Source organism: Sminthopsis crassicaudata, chromosome 4 (assembly GCF_048593235.1).
Source record: "Sminthopsis crassicaudata isolate SCR6 chromosome 4, ASM4859323v1, whole genome shotgun sequence".
Classification (NCBI taxonomy): Eukaryota; Metazoa; Chordata; class Mammalia; order Dasyuromorphia; family Dasyuridae; genus Sminthopsis; species Sminthopsis crassicaudata.
Window position 1 is genome coordinate 150,007,952 of NC_133620.1, and position 20,737 is coordinate 150,028,688.

Consider the following 20,737-nt stretch of genomic DNA (forward strand, 5'->3'; position numbering starts at 1 on the left):
GAGGAAAGATAACATGCAAACAAATATATGTAAAACAAGCTGTATAAAGGATATGAAATAATTAATAAAATAATTAATTAAAAGAAGGAATAATTAATAAAAAGAATTAAGAGGGTTTGGAGAAAGCTTTCTGCATAAGATGGAATTTTAGTTAGGACTTAAAAGAATTCAGGAGATCAGTAGCCATATCAGAGGAAGAAGAGAGTTCTAGGCATAAAGATCAGCCAAAGAATATACAAGATTGAGAGATGGATTGTCTTATTTGTGGGACACCAGAAGGCCAATGTCAAAGAGTGTGGAAGAAAACTGGAATGGTAGGAAAGGGATTAGATTATCAAGGGCTCTGAATGCCAAAGGATTTTTTTATCTGCTCTCAGAAGGAACAGATGCCATCAGAATTTATTGAGCAGGAAACATACTTTAGAGACAATTAATTGCCAACTGCAATAGAGGGGGGAGAGAGGTACTAAGGAATCCAGGATAACTTCTGGAGTTCTGAGCTAAAGAGACTGAAAGGATGATGACCCTAGGAAAGAGGATTTAAGAGGGAAAAATAATGAGTTCCATTTTGGAACTTCTTCAATTAAATATTGAGTTTACAATGTCTAATGAATATCTAGTTCTAGATTTCTGAAGGCAATTTGAGATGTATTATAACCTGTCATATGGCCATCTCATACTGGATAAATGGATCTGAAACTCCACATGTCTTCAACAACTTGTTACCTTTCTTTCCAAATCTTCTTGTTTTCCAAAAATCCCCCTTTTTTTTCTTTACTGTAAAACCCATTAGACTGTGTTACTTAAGAGCAGAGACAGTAGTTTTGCCTTTCTTTGTCCAGCCCTTATTTATTATTTTCTAGCTACTATAGTATGTTACAAATATATCAGTTACAAACTGATATAAAATAACAGATAGTTATTACTTAGGGGGACTAAAAAGAATTTTGTAATATCTTTAAGTAACACTAATTTATGAAAGTATTACATGTTCCAAGTTTTCTCTTGTCGCTTGTTGATTAGCAAGTGTTCAAAATATATTTGATATGTAGATTTATTATGTCTTTTGCTTTGCTCTTCCTGCCATCTGCTATACATAGGGACTTTTTCAGAATTTAACCACTCCAACTAGTACTCCAGTATTAGCATAGTACATGTATGAGTAAAGGAAAATCAATGCAGATATCTTTAACACTACCTTCAGTTTGGTACTGAAGTACTGCTTCAAAAGTACTGGCTGCAAAAAAGTTTTCTAATTACAAATGAGGTTCATTATAATAAGTATCTCATCTTTTTTCTTTTCCCCTGGCCAGGGAACAGAATAAAACAGTTTGCACATTAATAAAAATATCTTTGAACTGTTATGTTTTTCTTTAATCCATTAATAGATAGAATTTTAAAAATCATATAGATCATCATATAGATATAGATATATAATGCCTTATATTTACATAGCTCTTCAAATGCTTTACTATTATCAACAAGCCTGGAAGGTTAATATTATTACAGCCCCACTTTACATATGAAAAAAATGAAGAAGACAAAAATTAAGTAACTTTTCTAGCATCGCATACCTACTATGTGTCTGAGAGTAGATTTGAACTCAGTTCTTCTTTATTCAAGGTTCACCATGCTGTCTACAGTACTACTTATAGAAAACTTCTAGACATATTACTAGTACGAAATGTAATGAGCATCAAACCATGATGAAAACATTTATGATATGCAACCATGGCATCATGAATAGAGAAATGGAATTAAAGTCAAGGACACTCAGGAGAAACATTCATCTCAAACACAAATAATGTGTTCATAGAAAAGTCCCTGAACTTAATAATATCCTAGAAATCTCTCTAAAATTATAAAACACAAAACAGATACAAAACTGTACTGATACAGAGAACTTCCATATAAAGGAGTTTCTTATAAAAATAAAATAATAAGTCTAGATCATTTGCTTCAAAAAAAAATACATAGAAATTTTTAAAACTCAGAAACTGGAAATTTAGAAAAACCTTTTTTTTTTCCTTTTTAATTACTGGACCATTAGTTTCACATTAACATTAATTTTCATTCTCCTTAATTTATTGCCATATTGGTCTTATTATAATCTTTCCAAAAAATACTGGCCATAAAATTATATGTACACACACACACACACACACACAAAATATGCTGAAAAATAATAGCAATTATAGATGCACTCATTTTCTACAAGGCAGAAATAGGAAAAAAGGCAAAGAACTGAATCATTTGACTAATGTGGGAGTTATGTGATTTTACTTTTTGTCATGGGAGGTGCATGATTTTACTTCTTTTCAAGATCTTTGAGCCTATTCATATTTTTTTAAGTCCTTAATACTAGATATAAGCTAAAATAAACTTACCCTTTACGATCATTATATCTTCTATTCAGTCTGTCCCACTTTGCATTCAACTGGGTCAGTCTATCTCCAATCTGAATAGCTTCAGGTCCAGAGACTTCAAGTATAACATCGGGCTGCTTCTCATGAATAGCTGCAATCTGTTCGCCGAGTTTGTCCAGGAGATCTTTGATATTCTATAAACAAAATGTTAGAAGAGACCTGGTTTTGTTTACCATCTCCGATAATTACTACATTAGCTATATGACCTTGGATAAGTAATTTAACCTCTCAAATCTCAGGATTCTCAACTGTACAATCAGAATAATAATAGCTGTAGCACCTACTTCACAGAACTGCTGGAAGATCAAACAAAATAATGTGTATAAAGTGCATTACAAGTTTTAAAATACTGTAGAAATTTTGGCTATTATAATAGTTTTCTCTTTACTTAAAAGACATGATATAGACTTATTAAACAGTAAACTCACTAGGAACTATTTTATTTTTTGTCTTCACATCTTCTGGAACTAGCACAATCCCTTGCACATGGTATATTCGTAATAAATGTTGAACAGTAAGGGTTTTGTATTACAGTGAGCCACTTAAAGATAAAAGGCTCCAAAAAATTATCCTACATATATCACAGCTATACACCATGTATACCCAGCCCAATATGTGCTTTGTAAGTCCCATTTATACATAATTGTTTTTCTTCAGTCAATTTTTGTTCTCCTTTTCCAAGCTATGAAATATCTCTTCCATAGCTGTCATTTCTTTTCCCAATTTTTCATCTACCTGTCTTATTTGGCTTTTAAAATCCTTAATGAACTTTTCCAAGAAGGCCCTTTTACTTAATTATTGGCATGCTGTCTACCATATCAGACTGTGAGATCCATTAGAAAAGAGACTGTTTTATCATTCATATATCAACATACATATATGTGTATGTGTATGTATGTATATATAAAAGCCCAAATTTTTTTAAAAAATGTCTAGTACATATAATCTATTAATGATTCTGACTGAAAACTCTGTGTCTAAAATAGACACGAGTTATATTCACTTCTGATAAGTAATTTCTCATTCTTTGGGATTCTATCATTATCAAATTATTACCTAAAGATTTTTTAAATCTTATTTTTAGTATAACTTAAATAGTTAAGGTAAAATTCAAAACAAAATGGAAAAATTAAAAACTTACAATGGCAGAACAAATGAATGAAGATATGACCTCCAAAATATGGTATCAAGAAGGTGGTAGCAATTGGAACATATTATGACCACGGTATAAAATGACAAGTTTTCTTTTATTCTTAGTGGAAACTGAATGTTATTATTAGTGTTTATGTTAAGGCTTTAGAAGACTGCATAAATTATTAGGTGGGCTTTGGTTAAGCATCTTTTTTAAGGATGGGAAGAGGTGGCAAACAAGTGAACTTCCAAAAGAAAAGGTGTTAAAGCCATAAGCTAATCCACGTCAGGTGTCTGAAAGCACAACTTGGCAGAAAATGCAAGAAGAGATGCCACCTCTAAAGGAATAAGAGAAAAGACATTGGTTTCAGATACTGCCAGAGGACACATATTAAGCCAGACCCTTTCCAGAAGAATCAAGGCATTTAATGAGCTAGAGTGGTACTATTCAGACTGAAATGGGGACAATGTTAATCTCTACAAATTATAAGGCTACTCATATCTGGATGTAGGCTGTTGGAGAATAAATCTTAGCTCTGCCAGTTTATTGTTTTCCTTTGTTCTGTGAGTTGCAAATTCTTTTTAAAAAATCCATTTCCCCTTAGTTCTTCGGGTGCAAGTAAAATACTTTATTTAGAAATCCAATTTGCATCTTAGTTCAACTAAGAAGAAAAAGGATTTGTAAAAATCTAGGTCAAGAAACCTGGCACAATTAAAAGTGTCACCAGAGGTCATGTTAGGACAGCTGGCAAAAACAGAGGGATCATTATACCTATAGCTCAAGGACACTAACTTAGATTGTAAACATAAAGAAAATATCAAATAAGGCAATCAGAATTTCAGTTTTTCAGATATAATCCACTACTGTCCTGTCTAGGGTTTTCACTACATTAGCCAAGATATCAATCCTTAGGATAACAAGTTTCAAAACCAACTCAACTAGCACAATCTCCCTCACCACCTCAAAAATTAGCCATATTGTTCTGTTAGAGCATATGTGATTAAGCATTTCTTATTTGAGCTATATAAGATGTAGTTGTTTCTTGAACTAAGGTATAGGCAATGAGTAACATCTGGCTAAATGAATTTTCAGAAAATCAAAGACTCTTATTAAAATGAAATGGACATAAAAATAACCACTTTTAAATAGAGGAGTTAAATACAAGACTGAGACTGAGTCAGGCATGATGTAGGCATAAATGTAGAGAAGATACGTACAGAAGCAAGCCATAATCATTTGAGATTAGCTCTGAGTCCTATTGCATTAAATAGAAAATATGCCAAATGCACCAACAAAATCATAGCAATCAGCACACTACCTCCAAAAGAGGGGAAAATAGGGTCTCTAACCACATATTTCTGCTTCAGCTCTTTGAAATCAGTTTTATATTATATCTCTCCAAAAACTCAAGAATAATCGGTAAAATAAACAGGGGAAATATGAAACTATGGCCTAAGTTTCAGAGGACAAAACCCAGGTTTTGGTTTTAGCTCACCAATTGATCCATTTTGGTATTACAACCTATGTTACATTTAATTCCTCTTCTAAAAAATAAAAAATAAAAAGCTGTACAGTGGCTTGAGCCTCAAAGGTACGCTTTGAGATCACGTTACATTTGCTGATCATGCAACTGAGTTGAGAAGCCGTTTCAATTTATTTTTTTTATTTTTTGAGGCTGGGGTTAAGTGACTTGCCCAGGGTCACACAGCTAGGAAGTGTTAAGTGTCTGAGACCAGATTTGAACTCAGGTCCTCATGAATTCAAGGCTGGTGCTCTATCCACTGCGCCACCTAGCTGCCCTGCAAGCTGTTTCAATTTAAAAACAAAACACAAAAAATCCTTAACTAAGCTACAGATCACTTGTATTAAATTCTATTTAACAAGATTCTAATCTAATTCAAATAAGCAAAAAGCTTTCCAAAAAGCAGAAATTATTGGAAAATTAGTTCTGATAATATAAAGAGAAGCCCATGGCATAGTCGATAGATAATCTTATTGAGAGTTGATATCTGGACTCAAGTCTCACTTGAATACAGATCAGGTGTGTAAAACTGAAAAAGTCACTTAAATCCCATGCCCTAGAAACCCCCTAAGACTTTAACTTACAGAGTCAGTTTTGATTTGCATTGCAGGGAGTTTCCTGAAGAGTCCCCATACCAATAAAATAATCATTTTTCTCTCACCTCATTCAATATAATACAGATACCCACGCAAACAGTAGCAGGTAGAATTCAGAAAAAAGCAGCTGTGGTCAGTAACCTTAGAGGCCCCATTAACATGAACTACTATCATTATTAAAGGAGGTCATAATATATAAAAAGCATAAAAGGAATGAATGAAGAGGAGGGGGAATTAATAAGGAAGCAAATTAGATGCTCATGCATGTGGGATCAAGCTTTTATATATTCAGCTATTTGAAATCATTAATGTTAGTGTTTTTAAAGCATAGACAACATTAGTATTAGTGGGGTAGGGAGGAGGAAAGTATAGTGTATATATTATTCTAAAACTAAATAAAATCAAAAATACCACAAAATCATAAGTAAAGGAAACAGATTAAATGATCAATTATTGGTAAAGAATAATATTCAAGGAAATTAAGATATATGTCCATATATACTTTTGCTATATATGGACATGCATATATGTGAGTATGCTATATACACACATATAAAATTGATTGAGGCAATAGTTAATATGCTCTCTTACCTCGTCAAGGGGATGGTTCATATATCCAACCTGTGCAAAAATTTACTGACATTAAAATTTCTTTGTTCTGTAATTTAATACATCGAAGTTTAAAAATTAGATCAAGGAATTTTCTTAATGGAAGAATACTTTAATTTCTGTAAATAATAATGTAACTATCTCTAGTATCTCAGGTTGCTGGAAAGTCTAGAAATTAAGAAACATAGATTCTAGACATAGTTCTCCCTCTGGCTAGATATGGGTTAAATAAACTCTAAGTTTCCTTTCATGCCTATAATTACATGACTAAAAAACTCTGATGATCTTGCTTTGAATTTGTAGTTTTTCATAAGACGTGCTACTGAATGCTAACAAGTATAAAAAACAATACATTTCACTCCAATTCTTGCTATTATTATAAATGAATTCCCATAGTCATTTCTTTATAATGCTGTTTGGACTATGATCACCATCTTTATTTCTTCCCTGTAATCCCTCCAAGGAAAACATGAATTCCATTCCCAGGAGGCCCAGTTTTTATCTAATTTTGCCTAGAACAAGTTTCCCACATCTATTTCCAAACATCTCTTTCCAGGCTACTGCATGTTCCTCACATAACATACTCAGAATATTTTTTTCTTCCTCTTTATGTGTTGCTTTCTCTTATTAGTCTTTAAGTTACTTAAAGAAATGGACTGTTGAATACAAGGGATAATATTATAAAATATATATATATATATATATATATATATATATATATATATATATATATATAATAAAAAATTAAAAAAAAAAAAGAAATGGACTGTTCCATTTATTTTTAAGTCATCCCAGTGTTTAACATTGTGTCAAAGACATCAAAATGTTTAATAAATGTCTTAATATTATTATAGTTTTAAATGTCTCTTGGTATCTATTTGACCTTTAATTCATCTCTTACTTTCAAGTTTGCTCATCTGTAAACAGGAATAGAACATCTTAGAAGGTAATTATAGTAATACAATTGAATTACATATGTAACCTGCTTTGTAGATCTTAAAGTGTCATAAAACTTTAACTCTTTAAATTAACTCATTTAACACATTAAAATTTTAATCATTACCAACATTTAAAAAAAAAAAGAAAAGAAAAAAAAATCCTCAAAATGCTTCTAACACATCCATAGAAAAATTTCCTTATGGCGTTATCCAAGTAACTGTTAAACCTGAAATTATGTTGGTTAATATTATATAGGACATTTATCTATCAACAGACTAGCAAATGCATTTGGCAGATAGTTCATTCATTTGCAAAGTTTGTGTATATAAGCAATGTTTCATCTACAACATTTTAAGAAGAATAACATTATTTACATTGAATAGATAGATAGGAAAAAGGGAGGTTTATTATACTACTGATTTTTTGGATTTCATTTTACTATGCTGAAGATCAAATAATATGTAGCCACTTAAACTACCATCTTAATAAGTCATTTTATGACTTCTCTTTAAATATAATGTTGAAATTTACCTTCAATGAATTTTCCTGCAAAGAAAATCGCTTATAAATGCCAGTGTTGAGATCTGGAGAATTGAATAACAGTTCAACATCCGCCATGGAAAGTAAAACTTTGTTAATTTCAGCAAGATAATCGAGAGGCAAAGGTGCTGATTTAATTCCAGATAGACATTGATCATCTGTTACCCTTTGCTGAACAGTGCTTGCCTGCAGAAATAAAAGAAATATATTAAATGTATACTAACCTAAAGGGAAAACATTGCATATACAGTATGTTCTGAAAAACTAACAACAAAAAATCTGACTTTTAAGTTCCTACTATGTGGTAGGCACTGTGCTAAGTGTACAAAATAAAATAAAACAAACTACATCCACAAGAAGCTTACATTCTATCAAACCAAAATGGTGGTATGGAAAACACATTAAGAATTTTAAAAACAACATATTTATTAAAAAGCAAAATGTTAGAAATATAGATCTATTGATAAAGCAGCAGTGTATATACAAATACCCTAATATTAAATACCCTAGTATTAAAATTTTGCACTGTTGCAAATTCTAACAATCTTATCTCAGTATTAACTTGAAATAGAGGACATAACAAAATTTAAATATTACTATAATGCCCACTCAAGTACATTTGAAAAGAAAAACTTGCTTCTATTATTCCCTATTTTTAATCCAAGTTATAAAACTTCTCAAGCTCTTCAATAATACTTTGCCAAAAATGCAATATATTTTAGTATGGCTTTAGATAAATTCCTTAATTACATTTCTTTAGAAATTATTACTGTAAAAGAGAAATTGAGAATGGTAAAACAGATTTTTAACTTTTCTAATAGTTCCTCCTTCAAATAACCTTTATTTTGATGTCAGCAATACACAAATAAAATCAGTGTGGAAAGATCATTGAGTTGGTTTTTTGTCTTAAAAAAAAAACAAAAAACAAAACAAAAAAACTGTTTTTCAACTAATAGAATGCTCCCCTGAACACTTCTCTATTTCAAAAAGAAACTCTGAGGTTCCGATTCCTTTTTGTAGGTGGATCTGGTGAGGTCTCTAATACAAGTAAAGCTAAATAAAACTTCCTAATGGATTCTGACAACTGCCTTTCTTTTTTCTTACATTTGGCTTTTTGTAATTTGAAAAGAAAGGACGGCAAGTAAATTTTGCCATCTGAACAACACTGATCATTGTAATATAATATAGACTTATCAAAACTGAGTACTGGATCAATTTAAATTGAAAATTTATTAATTCATGTAGGCTCCAAAGGATGTACAGTAGAGCAAGACAAAAGGATAAAGATAAAATAAATGTCCTATCATCTTTCCATTTATAACTATTCCTTTCCTAAACAACTTCTCAAAATTGGCAAAACTATGACCTGGCGGTCAAATCTAGTCCATATTTTTATATATTTATATCCTTATTTTTATATGTCCTATAAGTAAAGCAAATGTTAGTGAAAAGATTCCACAAAAAGAGGTAGCAGGAGGAATTGGGCCTTCAGGCAATAATAATTTGGCGAATCCTAGTTACTAAAATACCATTCAAAATCATCCCCCCACACCTTTTCACTTCTATAACTTAACAATATAATCCCCTGATGTCAATAAAGTCTTCACCAAGACCTGTACCAGCTGAAAGTCTAATCTTACTTTAAAGCTATGAGCAAATAAATACTATCTATTCATAAATTCCTCCCTAATTCCAGATGGAAATTGCTCCTTTAGGAAAGTGCAGGACCAGAGAACACCGATAAAAACACCAATCACAAAACAGGCAGAAAAGAAATGGAACAAAAAACAAACAAAAAGAGGAAACTAACTATAGAAAGTTACTACCAAAGTCAATCAGTAAGAAAATACAAAGAGAAACTCTATTTAAAATAACTATAGACAATATAAAAATCTCCAGAGTCTATCTGCCAAGATTAAGTGAGATACTTACATGAACATAACTATGTTAAAATACTTTTCACACAAACAAACCCAAATCTAAACAATTAGAGAGATGTTAATTACTCATGGATAGGCTGACCCAATAGACTGAGCCAATTCCACCTAAATTATTTGTTCAGTGACATCCATCAAACGATCAAAAATTATTTTATAAGGATAGAAGGAATAATAACAAAATTCATCTGGAAGAACAAAAGCTCAAGAATATCAAGAGAATCAATGAAAAAATGTAAAAGGTGATTTAATTGTAACAGATCTCAAATTGAATTATAAAGCTATAATTATCAAAACAATCTGGTACTGGTTAAGAAATAAACTGATGGATAAATGAAATAGGTGGGGAACAAATTACATTATAATAAATGACCATAACAATCCTACTATGTAATAAACTTAAAGATCCTAGCTTCTAGAACAAAAATACATTATTTGACAAAAACTGCAGGGAAAACTGGAAAACAGCATGGCAGAAATTAGGTATGGATCAGCATCTTACATCATATAGCAAGATAAAGTCAAAATGAGTATATGAGTTTATACATAAAAGGTGATACCATAAGCAAATTAAGAGAGCATGGTATAATTTAACTGTCAGATCTAAGGAAGAATTTAGCACCAAAGAAAATAAAGCATTACAAAATATAAAATATATAATTTTAACCATTTTTACATAAACAAAACCAATGCAACTAAAATTATAAGTAAAGCAAAAAGATTGGGAGAAAATTTCACAAGTACCTTTGATAAAGGCCTCATTTTTCAAACATATAAACAATTGAGTCACAATTTTTTAAAGAGAGATGACTGGTAATTTATAAGAATTCAAGTCATTCTTCAATTGATAAAATGGTTGAAGGATATGAACAGGCAGTTTCCAAAAGAAGAAATCATAACTATCTATACACATGAAAAAATGCACTAAATCACTACTGATTAGAAGAATGCAGTTTAAAACAATTCTAATGTACCATATCTCACATCTATCATATTATCTAATAAGAGAGAAAAGGAAAATGATCAATACTAGAAGAGATGTAGAAAATTTGAGACACTAATACACTGCTGCTGAAGTTGTAAATTGATCCAACTCATTCTGGAAAGCAATTTGAAACTAGACCCAAAGGGCTATAAAATTATGCATGTACTTTGAGCCAGCATACCACTGCTAGAGGTCTATATTCCAAAGATAACCAAAAAAAAAAAAAAAAAAAAAAAAAAAAGGAAAAGGACTTATTTGTACAAAAATATTTATAGCAGTTCTTTTTATGGTGGCTCAGAAAAAGAAAATGCTTGTGGTTCTATTACTCCCCTATAGACAAAGTTGGTTGAACAAATTGAATAAAAATGTTGAACACAGAGGAATATCAATAGAGGCTTACAAAAAAGTAGGCTTACTATTATTAACTGTGGTGAACTAATATTACTTTTTTTTCATTGACCCTTTTATGTTTCTGGTTTGTTTGTTTTTTAAGTGACTGTTTAAACTAGTAATCCTACTTCTGAATATTGTTCAAAGCAGGTTAAGAAGAAAAAGGTCTCATATGTATCCAAATATTTATAATAGTACTATTTCTAGTAGCCCAAGGGAAAAAAAAAGTGGTGCTAGGAGAAAATGAGTGCTCTGCAACTTAGAAAAGGCCCTACAACTGATGGCATTTAAATAGAGTAGAAAACAACCATGCTATATGGGAAGAAGTTAGAGAACTGATGCAAAGTAAAATAAAAAGAACCAAAAAAAAAACCAAAAGTACAAGACTATAAAATGAATAAGCTAAACCTATGCTGAAACACTATGATCAATTGTAATATTCAATCTTGATCCATGAAATTTATTTTCTTTCTCTACAAAAGAAATTGGAAACAATAGATACAAAGCTTGGTATGCTATCACACAGAATTATATTACAAAGTGGAGACTGGGCAGTGATTATGGTGTAAAAATAAGAAATCCAAAAGTATTCATATACTTATAGACTTTAGTTAAGAATTAAAATATTGATAAATACCACCACCATCCTTAAAAAGGATACACAGTTTCAATAACAGATGATTTAACAGATCTATGTAATTCCGGCATTCATTCAAACACCCAAGATCATAGGATAAGGTCAAAGATTTAGATCTAGAAGGGATCTTAATATATCATCCAGTTCAATTATCTCATTTTACAGATGAATAAATCAAGGCAGAGGGAAATAAAATTAGTTGACCAAAGTCAACTTTGTAGAAATAGAAACAGATTTTCAGTCCAGTGCCTTTGATTTCAAATGTAGCATTGCTGTCATTAAACCAAACAATTAATCAGACCAATGCTGCATCCCCAATATCTTATATCAAACAGAAAATAATGCTGAATTCATATATTACATATAAAGAAATATGGCTTTGTATGTATGAGTGTATATATGTGTTTGCATATATTTCAGTTCAGAAGTGGGTATGAGTATTAAAAATAAAAATATATTTTTCATTCATTCAGAAATCTTAACAAGAGAAAAACCTTCATCACTGATGTAATAGTACATAAACTTTAAAATGCCTGCCAGAACATTTTAGCTTGAACACACACACACACACACACACACACACACACACACACACACACACACACACACATACGTATATGTGAATATAAATCACAGTCAATTTTCTTTCTTTTCTTTTGACTCCAAGGCAAAAGGGGAGATAAGAGTAATAACATAGGCAGTTGAAAGAATATATGATTTTGAAGAAACAGAACCCATGCTCATAGCTTTTTTGAGTTACAAACTAGAATCACAGCTGGAAGAATTCAAAGTAATCTAACTTCCAAAATAGTACAACCTCAACTTATATTTAAAGAAAATTGAGGCCCAAAGAGATTGAGTGATTTGACCTAACATCACAGAAAAAATAAATGAAAGAAAGATTAGTCAAGTTCACTGAATCTCAGCTCACTTTTATTTATCAAGTACTACATTGTTCCAGCCTTCAACTTTCTTTGAACAAGTCATTTGGAAGTGCAAGTAATCCATTTGTAAATTAAGAGGGTTAGATCAAATTAGCACTGAAGTCTCAACTGGTTTTAGATCTCTAGTTCTCTGAATAAGTTAAAGATACAGATTTTAACCTCTGCATTATTTTCATCTGGCAGAATACATTAATCATGACCTAATACAGAGGTCATCTCCTTTAGGAAACAATTGTCCCTAGCTAAGCCAGAAGGATAGTAAGCATAAGACTTAATAATATCCTACCTTACATGTTCTTGGAATGGAGTAAATTAACTGGTTATTTCTTCTAATATTGTGACTAAATGGGGACAGATTGATTTTCAAGGATAATTAAGAAAAAAATTCTACTCTAGTGTTATAGGTAAGAACTAGTATTCTAAGGAATGTATACAAAGGTTTATTTAAAATGAAAATGACGCTCTAATCTCACTGTTTCAGAGGATTTCATAGTTTTGAGATACAAATCCAAAGATGATAAAATAGGGTTAATTTTTCCTATACAAATAAAGTTCCATATTAAACTTAAGAAAGTCAAATTTATTAAGTTTGCTACTGTTTCTATTCATACTTTAAAAACAATTTAGATGAGAACAATTTTTCTTTAATATATTGACAGAGGCAATGAGATACTTTAAGAGTAAAAATAAGCTTTTTTTTTTTTTTTGCTCAAAATAGCTCTTTCTCCCAAAGAATCATCAATCAAAATGTCCTCCTAAGATCTTATCCAGTTATTACCTTCAGATAATTTATTTTTGAAGAAGATTCCTAATATAAAGGATCAAAATATATTTAGGTTTTATTATTTATATAAGGCAGGAAAATTATATAATGGTTTTTGGAATGTCAGAGCATTTTAATAAATAGTAGAAACATGACACATAACAGGTACTTTTAAATTGTTACTGATGGACTTAGGCAATGCCCTACATTTTATGCAACAAATGTCATATTAAAGGAGATCCAGAAAAGGAAAATTTGTTTCAATTAAGATATACTTTAAATGCACTTCAGGAAATGAACAGTGGAAATTAGTAATTAAAGCAAATAGAATGCACAAGTTATAAAACTTTAATTTACCAGTTTTTGTTTTTCTGTTTAGATGTTGATAGGGCCAGGATTCAAAGACCAGGAGCTGCAATACAATTCTACTTATTCTTCTTCTTTTTTTTTAATTATAGTTTTTATTTACTAGATATATGCATGGGTAATTTTACAGCATTGACAATTGCCAAATCTTTTGTTCCAGTTTTTCCCCTCCTTTCTCTCCTTCCCTCACAATTCTACTTATTCTTAAAGTGACTTTAGGGGAAACTCATTTAACCTCTGGCAAATGAATGGTGACATGGGATTGGAGCTTACTGGTAAGATTATGACTGGATATGTAAATCTCAGAATTATCTCCTAGAGCAGATAAGTTAAACTCATAAAATCGGAAGGATTTACAAAGTATAGAGAGGGGAAAAAAAGAGCAGTTTGGGTGTCAATTAGGAATGAGGACTCGGCAAAGGCCACACACCAGTACATAGCAGTGTCACAAAAAACCCAAAAAGAGAAACAACTAGAAATTAAAGAGATGTTTATCAAATAGAGAATGGCTAAACCAAAATGAATATCTATCTGAATAAAATAACATTGTATCATAAGAAATGATGAAATACATGATAAAAAAAAAATTAAGTAAACTTGCAGAGTGCAGTGTGCAGTGCATAAAAATTTTTATAATGGGGGCAGTTAGACGACACAATAAATGGAGTACTGATCCTGAAGTCGGGAGGACCTGAGTTCAAATTTGACCTCAGATACTTAATGTTTGCTGCCTGTATGATCCTGGGCAAGTCACTTAACCTCAATTGCCTCATCAAAAAAAAAAAATTATTTTGTAATAAAAACATTGAAAAACTTTAAAAAAGATAAGCCTGATGAATACAATCATGATAGAGCGGTGATACTCAGAATGCAAAATAAGACACAGTCTATGACATAACAATTTTAGGAAGTTATCTTTTTTCTTATTCTTTTTTCTCTTTCCTTATTTTAACTTAATGGTACAGGAAGGAAGAGGAAAAGAAAATTATTTTTGCTAAACATTTTAAAAAGAGATGACTAATAATTTTGGAGAGGATAGATCTAATTGAGTCAAATTAAGTTCAAAATCAGCAAGAATTGAGGAGTAAGGAGGATATGGAAAGGTGAATAAAGACAACTTTTTACAAGAAATTTGGCTAAGAAAGGAAAACAAAACAGAATAATAGTCTAAGGGTATATATTCAAAGATTTTTAAGAACTGGTGAGACAGGTTCATTTGGAAGTTGTAGGGAAGGAAATCATTGCTAGAGAGTGGTTCAAAACTCAAAATTAGTTCAAATCAGCAGGAATGTAATCTGCTAGAAATGATGTGAGGAAAAAGGATCAAATTCATATGCTTAAGCATTGGCTTTGCAAAAAAGGGTCATCTCTGTCAAAAACTAAGAGAAAGAAAGAAAGAATAGGGGAAAATGTCAAGGGTTTTTCTGAGGAAAATAGATGAAGAAATTTAAGTCAAATGATCTCAATTTATTCAGTAAACTAAGTCAAGGTTTTCAGGTAAGGGCTAGGGAGGAGAGGACCATCTAAGGTTTAAAAAGGAAGAGGCTAAGAAAATAAAAATATTAAACCATATATAATGATAGCTGTCTTTTTCAAAGAACTATTACCTATAATATGAAACTATTCTCCACAAAGCATGGTCTAACCAAGGGAAGGGATAGTTTATAAATTCTTTTTTTTTCTTTTTTTTTATTAATTTTTATAATTATAACTTTTTTTTGACAGTACATATGCATAGGTAATTTTTTTTTAAACAACATTATCCCTTGTACTCCTTTTCCGAATTTTTCCCCTCCTTCCCTCCACCCTCTCCCCTAGATGGCAAGCATTCCCATACATATTAAATATCTTTTAGTATATCCTAGGTACAATATATATGTGCAGAACCGAATTTTGTTGTTGTTGTTGCAAAGGAAGAATTGTATTTGGAAGGTAAAAATAATCTGGGAAGTTTATAAATTCTCACATCACTCTGGATCTCCCCATTTATTCATTATCAGAATGATTTACATTGGTAGTCTATATTACAAAAGCATTTTCCTATATTTATAATATTCACATCAAGTTTATATGACTTTCGTTCTTTTTATGTAAATTCAAGTAAGTTAATATTAGTACAGATTGCAATGTCAAAACTATATCCTACTCTAGATATTTAATGTAAAATGGTATGAAATCCATGTATACAAAGAAAGTTAATATTAAATTCTGCAAAATAATCTTACTATACTGTAAGCATAGTATGCAAATAAGTAAGTATACTTATACAAATTGGAATGAGAGTTCTTTAGGATTTAAAAAAAAAAAAACTTCGCTTTTACTCAAATACTACTTCAGATTGAAGCTCATACTATTGAAAATACTATCCTGAAAAATCAGTTGGGAGTTGAAGACTAATTATACACTTAAGAAAATTCCCCCATCCAAAAGATGTAAAAACTAACCAAGCTGAAGAGATTTCCCAAAGTTCCAACTGTAATAACTGACATTTGACTTTTTCTTACAATTTTGATCTACTCTGGAAGCCTAAAACAAGAAAATTCAGAAACACAGGTATCATAAAGCTGGTCCAAAATCATGAAAACTATGCTACTAGAACTCAGACTCTTAAAAGCTCAATAAGTATTACTATCAGGATAAAATACAAAACAAAAGAAGTCAAGATACATACACACATATATTTATATATATACACGTACATTACACATAGATATACACACATAATCTGGCTAGGAAAAAAATTACTAGATGGTGGAGAGAAGCCAAGAAGTTGCCAGAGCTCTCCCTAGTTTCCCTCAGAGATATTAAATCAAACCTTTAAACAGAATCTATCAAAAGATGGGAGTAAAATAATTTTCCAGGCTAGAAAGATTTCAGTTTTAGGAAAGGTCTTTCTCACTTGGGTAAAAGAGTAGTGCAGCCCAATGCAGCCAGGGTGTGAGCAAGTCAGGGAGAGGCCCTTAGCCACACCACAGATAAGCAACCGTGACCCCTCAATCACTCAGCCAGCCAAGAATACAGCAGAGCCAGCTATAAGGCCTCCAGCACCAGAGCAGACGGTAAATTGCCAGCCTCAGAACCCCGGCACAATAGGCACAACTAGGCTGGGGTCCCCACAGCATAGTGTGTATGAGGTTAGCACCTCAGAGCCTAGTGTGAAAAGCCAGTGACTAGACCCTTGTGCCCTAGAAAAAGAAGGGTCCCTATACCCTGGAAGCAAAACTCAACTTTAAAAAATGAGCAAAAAGACAAAAAATCCTGATCAAAGAAAGACATTATGGCAAGAGGGAAGTACATTGATAAGTACCATTCCTGACTACAAGAATGTGGACATTGTTCTACTATAAATGCAACTTAAGATCCCAGAGCTTTTCATTCTTCCATGTCAAAATTGAAGTTCCTATCTTCACTGACAGTATTTCACTCAAGTATTTACCATAGCTAGTTGATAACCATAATGGCCCAAACTATTTCTCAGTAATTTGCAATCAGCCATCATTGTATGGTCCAACCTCTACTACAAACCACTAACTCAAACTTCTATTCTGGAATAGAAAATCAGTTGGGATTTGAAGGCTAATTATATACTTCTGAATGCTAATCCATCATCAAAAATTGATGGAACTCAAACCCATCCTGTTATTTCATAGCCATCTTAAAGACAAATGACATACAAGGACCTTTCCTCAACTTTGCAACTCTAACTCCAAGAAAAATGATCAAATCAAAATTATCATTGCTGGAAAGGAGGGATTGTTCTATGATTATAGTCACCATCTCAATGACTTTCCTGTACAAAATATTCCACCATAGCATATAATCACCATATACTCAGATATATGAATTGCCTTCCCATATTAGAATATAAGCTGCTTGAATATTAAAAAACAAAAACTATTATGCTAGATTTCTAGTTTTTGTATTCTTCAACATTAGCATAATACCTGGCACATAGCACTAAATATTTTTGCATTCATTTCTTCGTTGAATAAATAACATTTTATATAGCACTTCAGAGTTTACAAAGAATTTTACATATCTCATTTGATACATGAAGTCCTCTAACACAGATCATTTCCTCATTAATCTAGCTTTGGGTACCACTCTATACTTTTAAAACTGTTTTCATTGAGCTAAGAATATGCATAGTTTTAATTCTTTGTTGTTGTTGTCTTAAGCTGAAACATTAAACCAAATAGTGTCCCAGAATTTCTCCTATTAATCATAACTTTTATAAGCACTAACAATATTTCAGCAAACCTATCAGCTAACTCTTTTAATACACTCAGGCATAGTTTATCTAGACTTAATTCCTTATACTAATTAAGGGCAATCTGATGTAACATCACAATTTCTCCATTTATTCCAGTTTATAACTCCTAATTAAACATTTAGTCTCTACCTCATCAAGCAAAAACCATTCTTCATGACAGAAAAAAAAAAGAGCAAAGTAAAATAAGATTTGCTTTCTCTCAAACCTGTGTTATTTATCCTATTCAGCCTTCCTTTCTTTCTTCCTATTTTTAATAAGAAATTTTATTTTAACCTAAAATGCTGGATCCCTGAAAGCATTTTCTTGAACTAATTACCCTTCTCTTAATTACCTTAAACTATGAGATTTTACCTATCTTTCTTTTACTACTTTAGAATCCCTACTACCAAATCCCCAAGTACACATCATATACTATTTCCAATATTCTCTTCCTTCTGAAGTAAAGAATGCTTAGTCAATTACTCCAAAAATGTATGTCATTTTTATTTGGACAAAAATACTCACTGGTCAGTATCAAAAAACAGATTTCTACTTTCTAAAAGCTGAAATTAATATCAAGTCAACATTCTATAGCTATTCTATTTGTGCTATGTGTTTTCTTTGCTTTAAATATTAAAAAGGAACTTAGAACATTACAAAAGAATTAATTTAACACTTGTTACTACAAGTATTTTGACACAGATATGAACTATAGTACAACTAAAATTGTAAATTATATCCCAATTAAAGTTACAAATGCTTTCTAAGTTTTAAAGACCATAACCTATAATAAATACTTTAAAAGAGCATAATTTAATAAAATTATTACACAAAAAGTAGAGTTAATAATATTTATGCTGAAAAATATAAGTTGTGGTACAAGTATTTTATCACCTTTAAAAGCCATAATCACCACTAAAAGGGAAATCTGGACAAATTACATCTGAGCAATTTTCTTTGCCAAACACTCAACACCAAAGTGCTTCCTCACAATTCACTGACTATTGGGAAATGGGATACTAATTAGATAACACAACAGTATTTAACATAAAGAGGAAATATATTTAATAATACTAACAAATTGCTAATGTTCTTCCTCTTATTTAAAATATTTCTAAAAGTAACTTCACTTATTAAAATCTACAAGGGAGCTCCAGAACAGTAGTAACTAAGTAAGGATACTAGAATGAGCTAGCATATAGAATACTCTCGAGTTTGAATGGGGCATATATGTCAGATTTTTACCCCCAATAAACTTCTCCCAATTAACGTTCCATATTAAATCAGCATTTTTACCAATTTCCTTTAAGACTGATGCAAAAATTTAGTACCATTTCTAGATTTATTCATTTGTTTTTCAACATGTCACTGATATCCTATGCTGACTTTTTATCTATAAAATGGTAAAGTCTTTGATTAAGGATCTCAGGAAACAATCTTCATGCTTATAATTCAAAATGTCAAATAACACTAGCACAAAAGAAATTTTAAAAAGAAAAGGGAAAATCTTATAATAATCATTGCATAACATCTCCAATAGCAATAGAAAAAGTTATTTGTTATTTTGAATTAATTTCAAAAGGCTTTTTAAAAAAAAAAGCATCTCAAAGAAAATAACCAGGTTAAAGGCAGTTTTTTAGGGAAATTAATATATGTATTTATATGTTAGTTAATTTAGCCAATTCAAATGAGGAAATCCTATCAATTTCTGACCTTCCTAGTAGGCAAATTGCTCTATTGTATAATTTGGCAAAGGAAAAAAGATCAGAACTTGAAGCCAGAAAAGATCTTGGCAATGATTTCATCTTTCACATAGAAAAACTAAAGCCTGAAATTTAGTTCAATTCAACAAATTGATTGTGGACTCTTTATTATATACATATCATTTTGCTATTCGTCAAGGGACTTCCACTGGTTTTTAAAAAGTAATACTGAATTAATCATCTGTACAATTTGCCAAGACTTCATTTCCTTGGGATTGAGAATTTACCATGTGCAAAATTAACCACATAAATAACCAGATAGATTAACAATTGTTCTGCAATTTTTAAATAAGCTAGGGGAAGTTAAGAGTTTAAACCCTTGACCAGTTATATAATGGAAATTCAGTATATGTAGATCTTCCTGAATACGAGACCAAATTGCCTTTTGGCGAACTTTTGAAACTGAAATTTTTACAACCTGTATTGAAGAAAGAAAACTTTTTAAATGTTTTTCTAAATAAGACATTGAATAGTAAACTTAAGTAACTGTATATAAAGCTAAAAGCAATAACCACAAACCAAACTATTACAATTACAAAAATGAATTATGCCCTTTTAAAGGTTGAATAAAATAATAAAGTAGCATAATATATCAATGAAGTGAATCAAATAGAATTGCAACAATCTTTTTAGTTTTACCTGCAAGTTGAGAAAACTCTAAAAAAGGTAATTTATTGAATCTAATTAAGCAAGATTAAAACTATGAACTTAGAACAAACTGGCTGGTCCCAGATCTGCAAAATGGCTAATTCAACACTTTTTCTATGTGACAAGACTTGGTGAGAAAAAAAAAAGAAAAAAAAAAAAAAAAAGGTTTGAGAGTTTTATATGTTCAATCAGATAAGTATCATTATTAAACATTAAATGTTGTTAGATGCTAGAAATTCAAAAAGAAAAATAAAATTACAGGAGTATTAGCAAAAGCACTATTTAAAA

The 20,737-nt window shown here is 30.9% G+C and overlaps 1 protein-coding gene across 1 annotated transcript in view; it reads right to left on the minus strand.

The window, feature by feature from the left end:
* The window catches only part of UTRN (utrophin), a 533,723-nt gene that overhangs the window by 336,334 nt on the left and 176,652 nt on the right, over positions 1-20,737 (minus strand). The window contains 3 exon segments of the mRNA XM_074309622.1: positions 2,388-2,560; positions 6,268-6,297; positions 7,756-7,950. Coding sequence (XP_074165723.1) covers positions 2,388-2,560; positions 6,268-6,297; positions 7,756-7,950 — 398 coding nt within the window.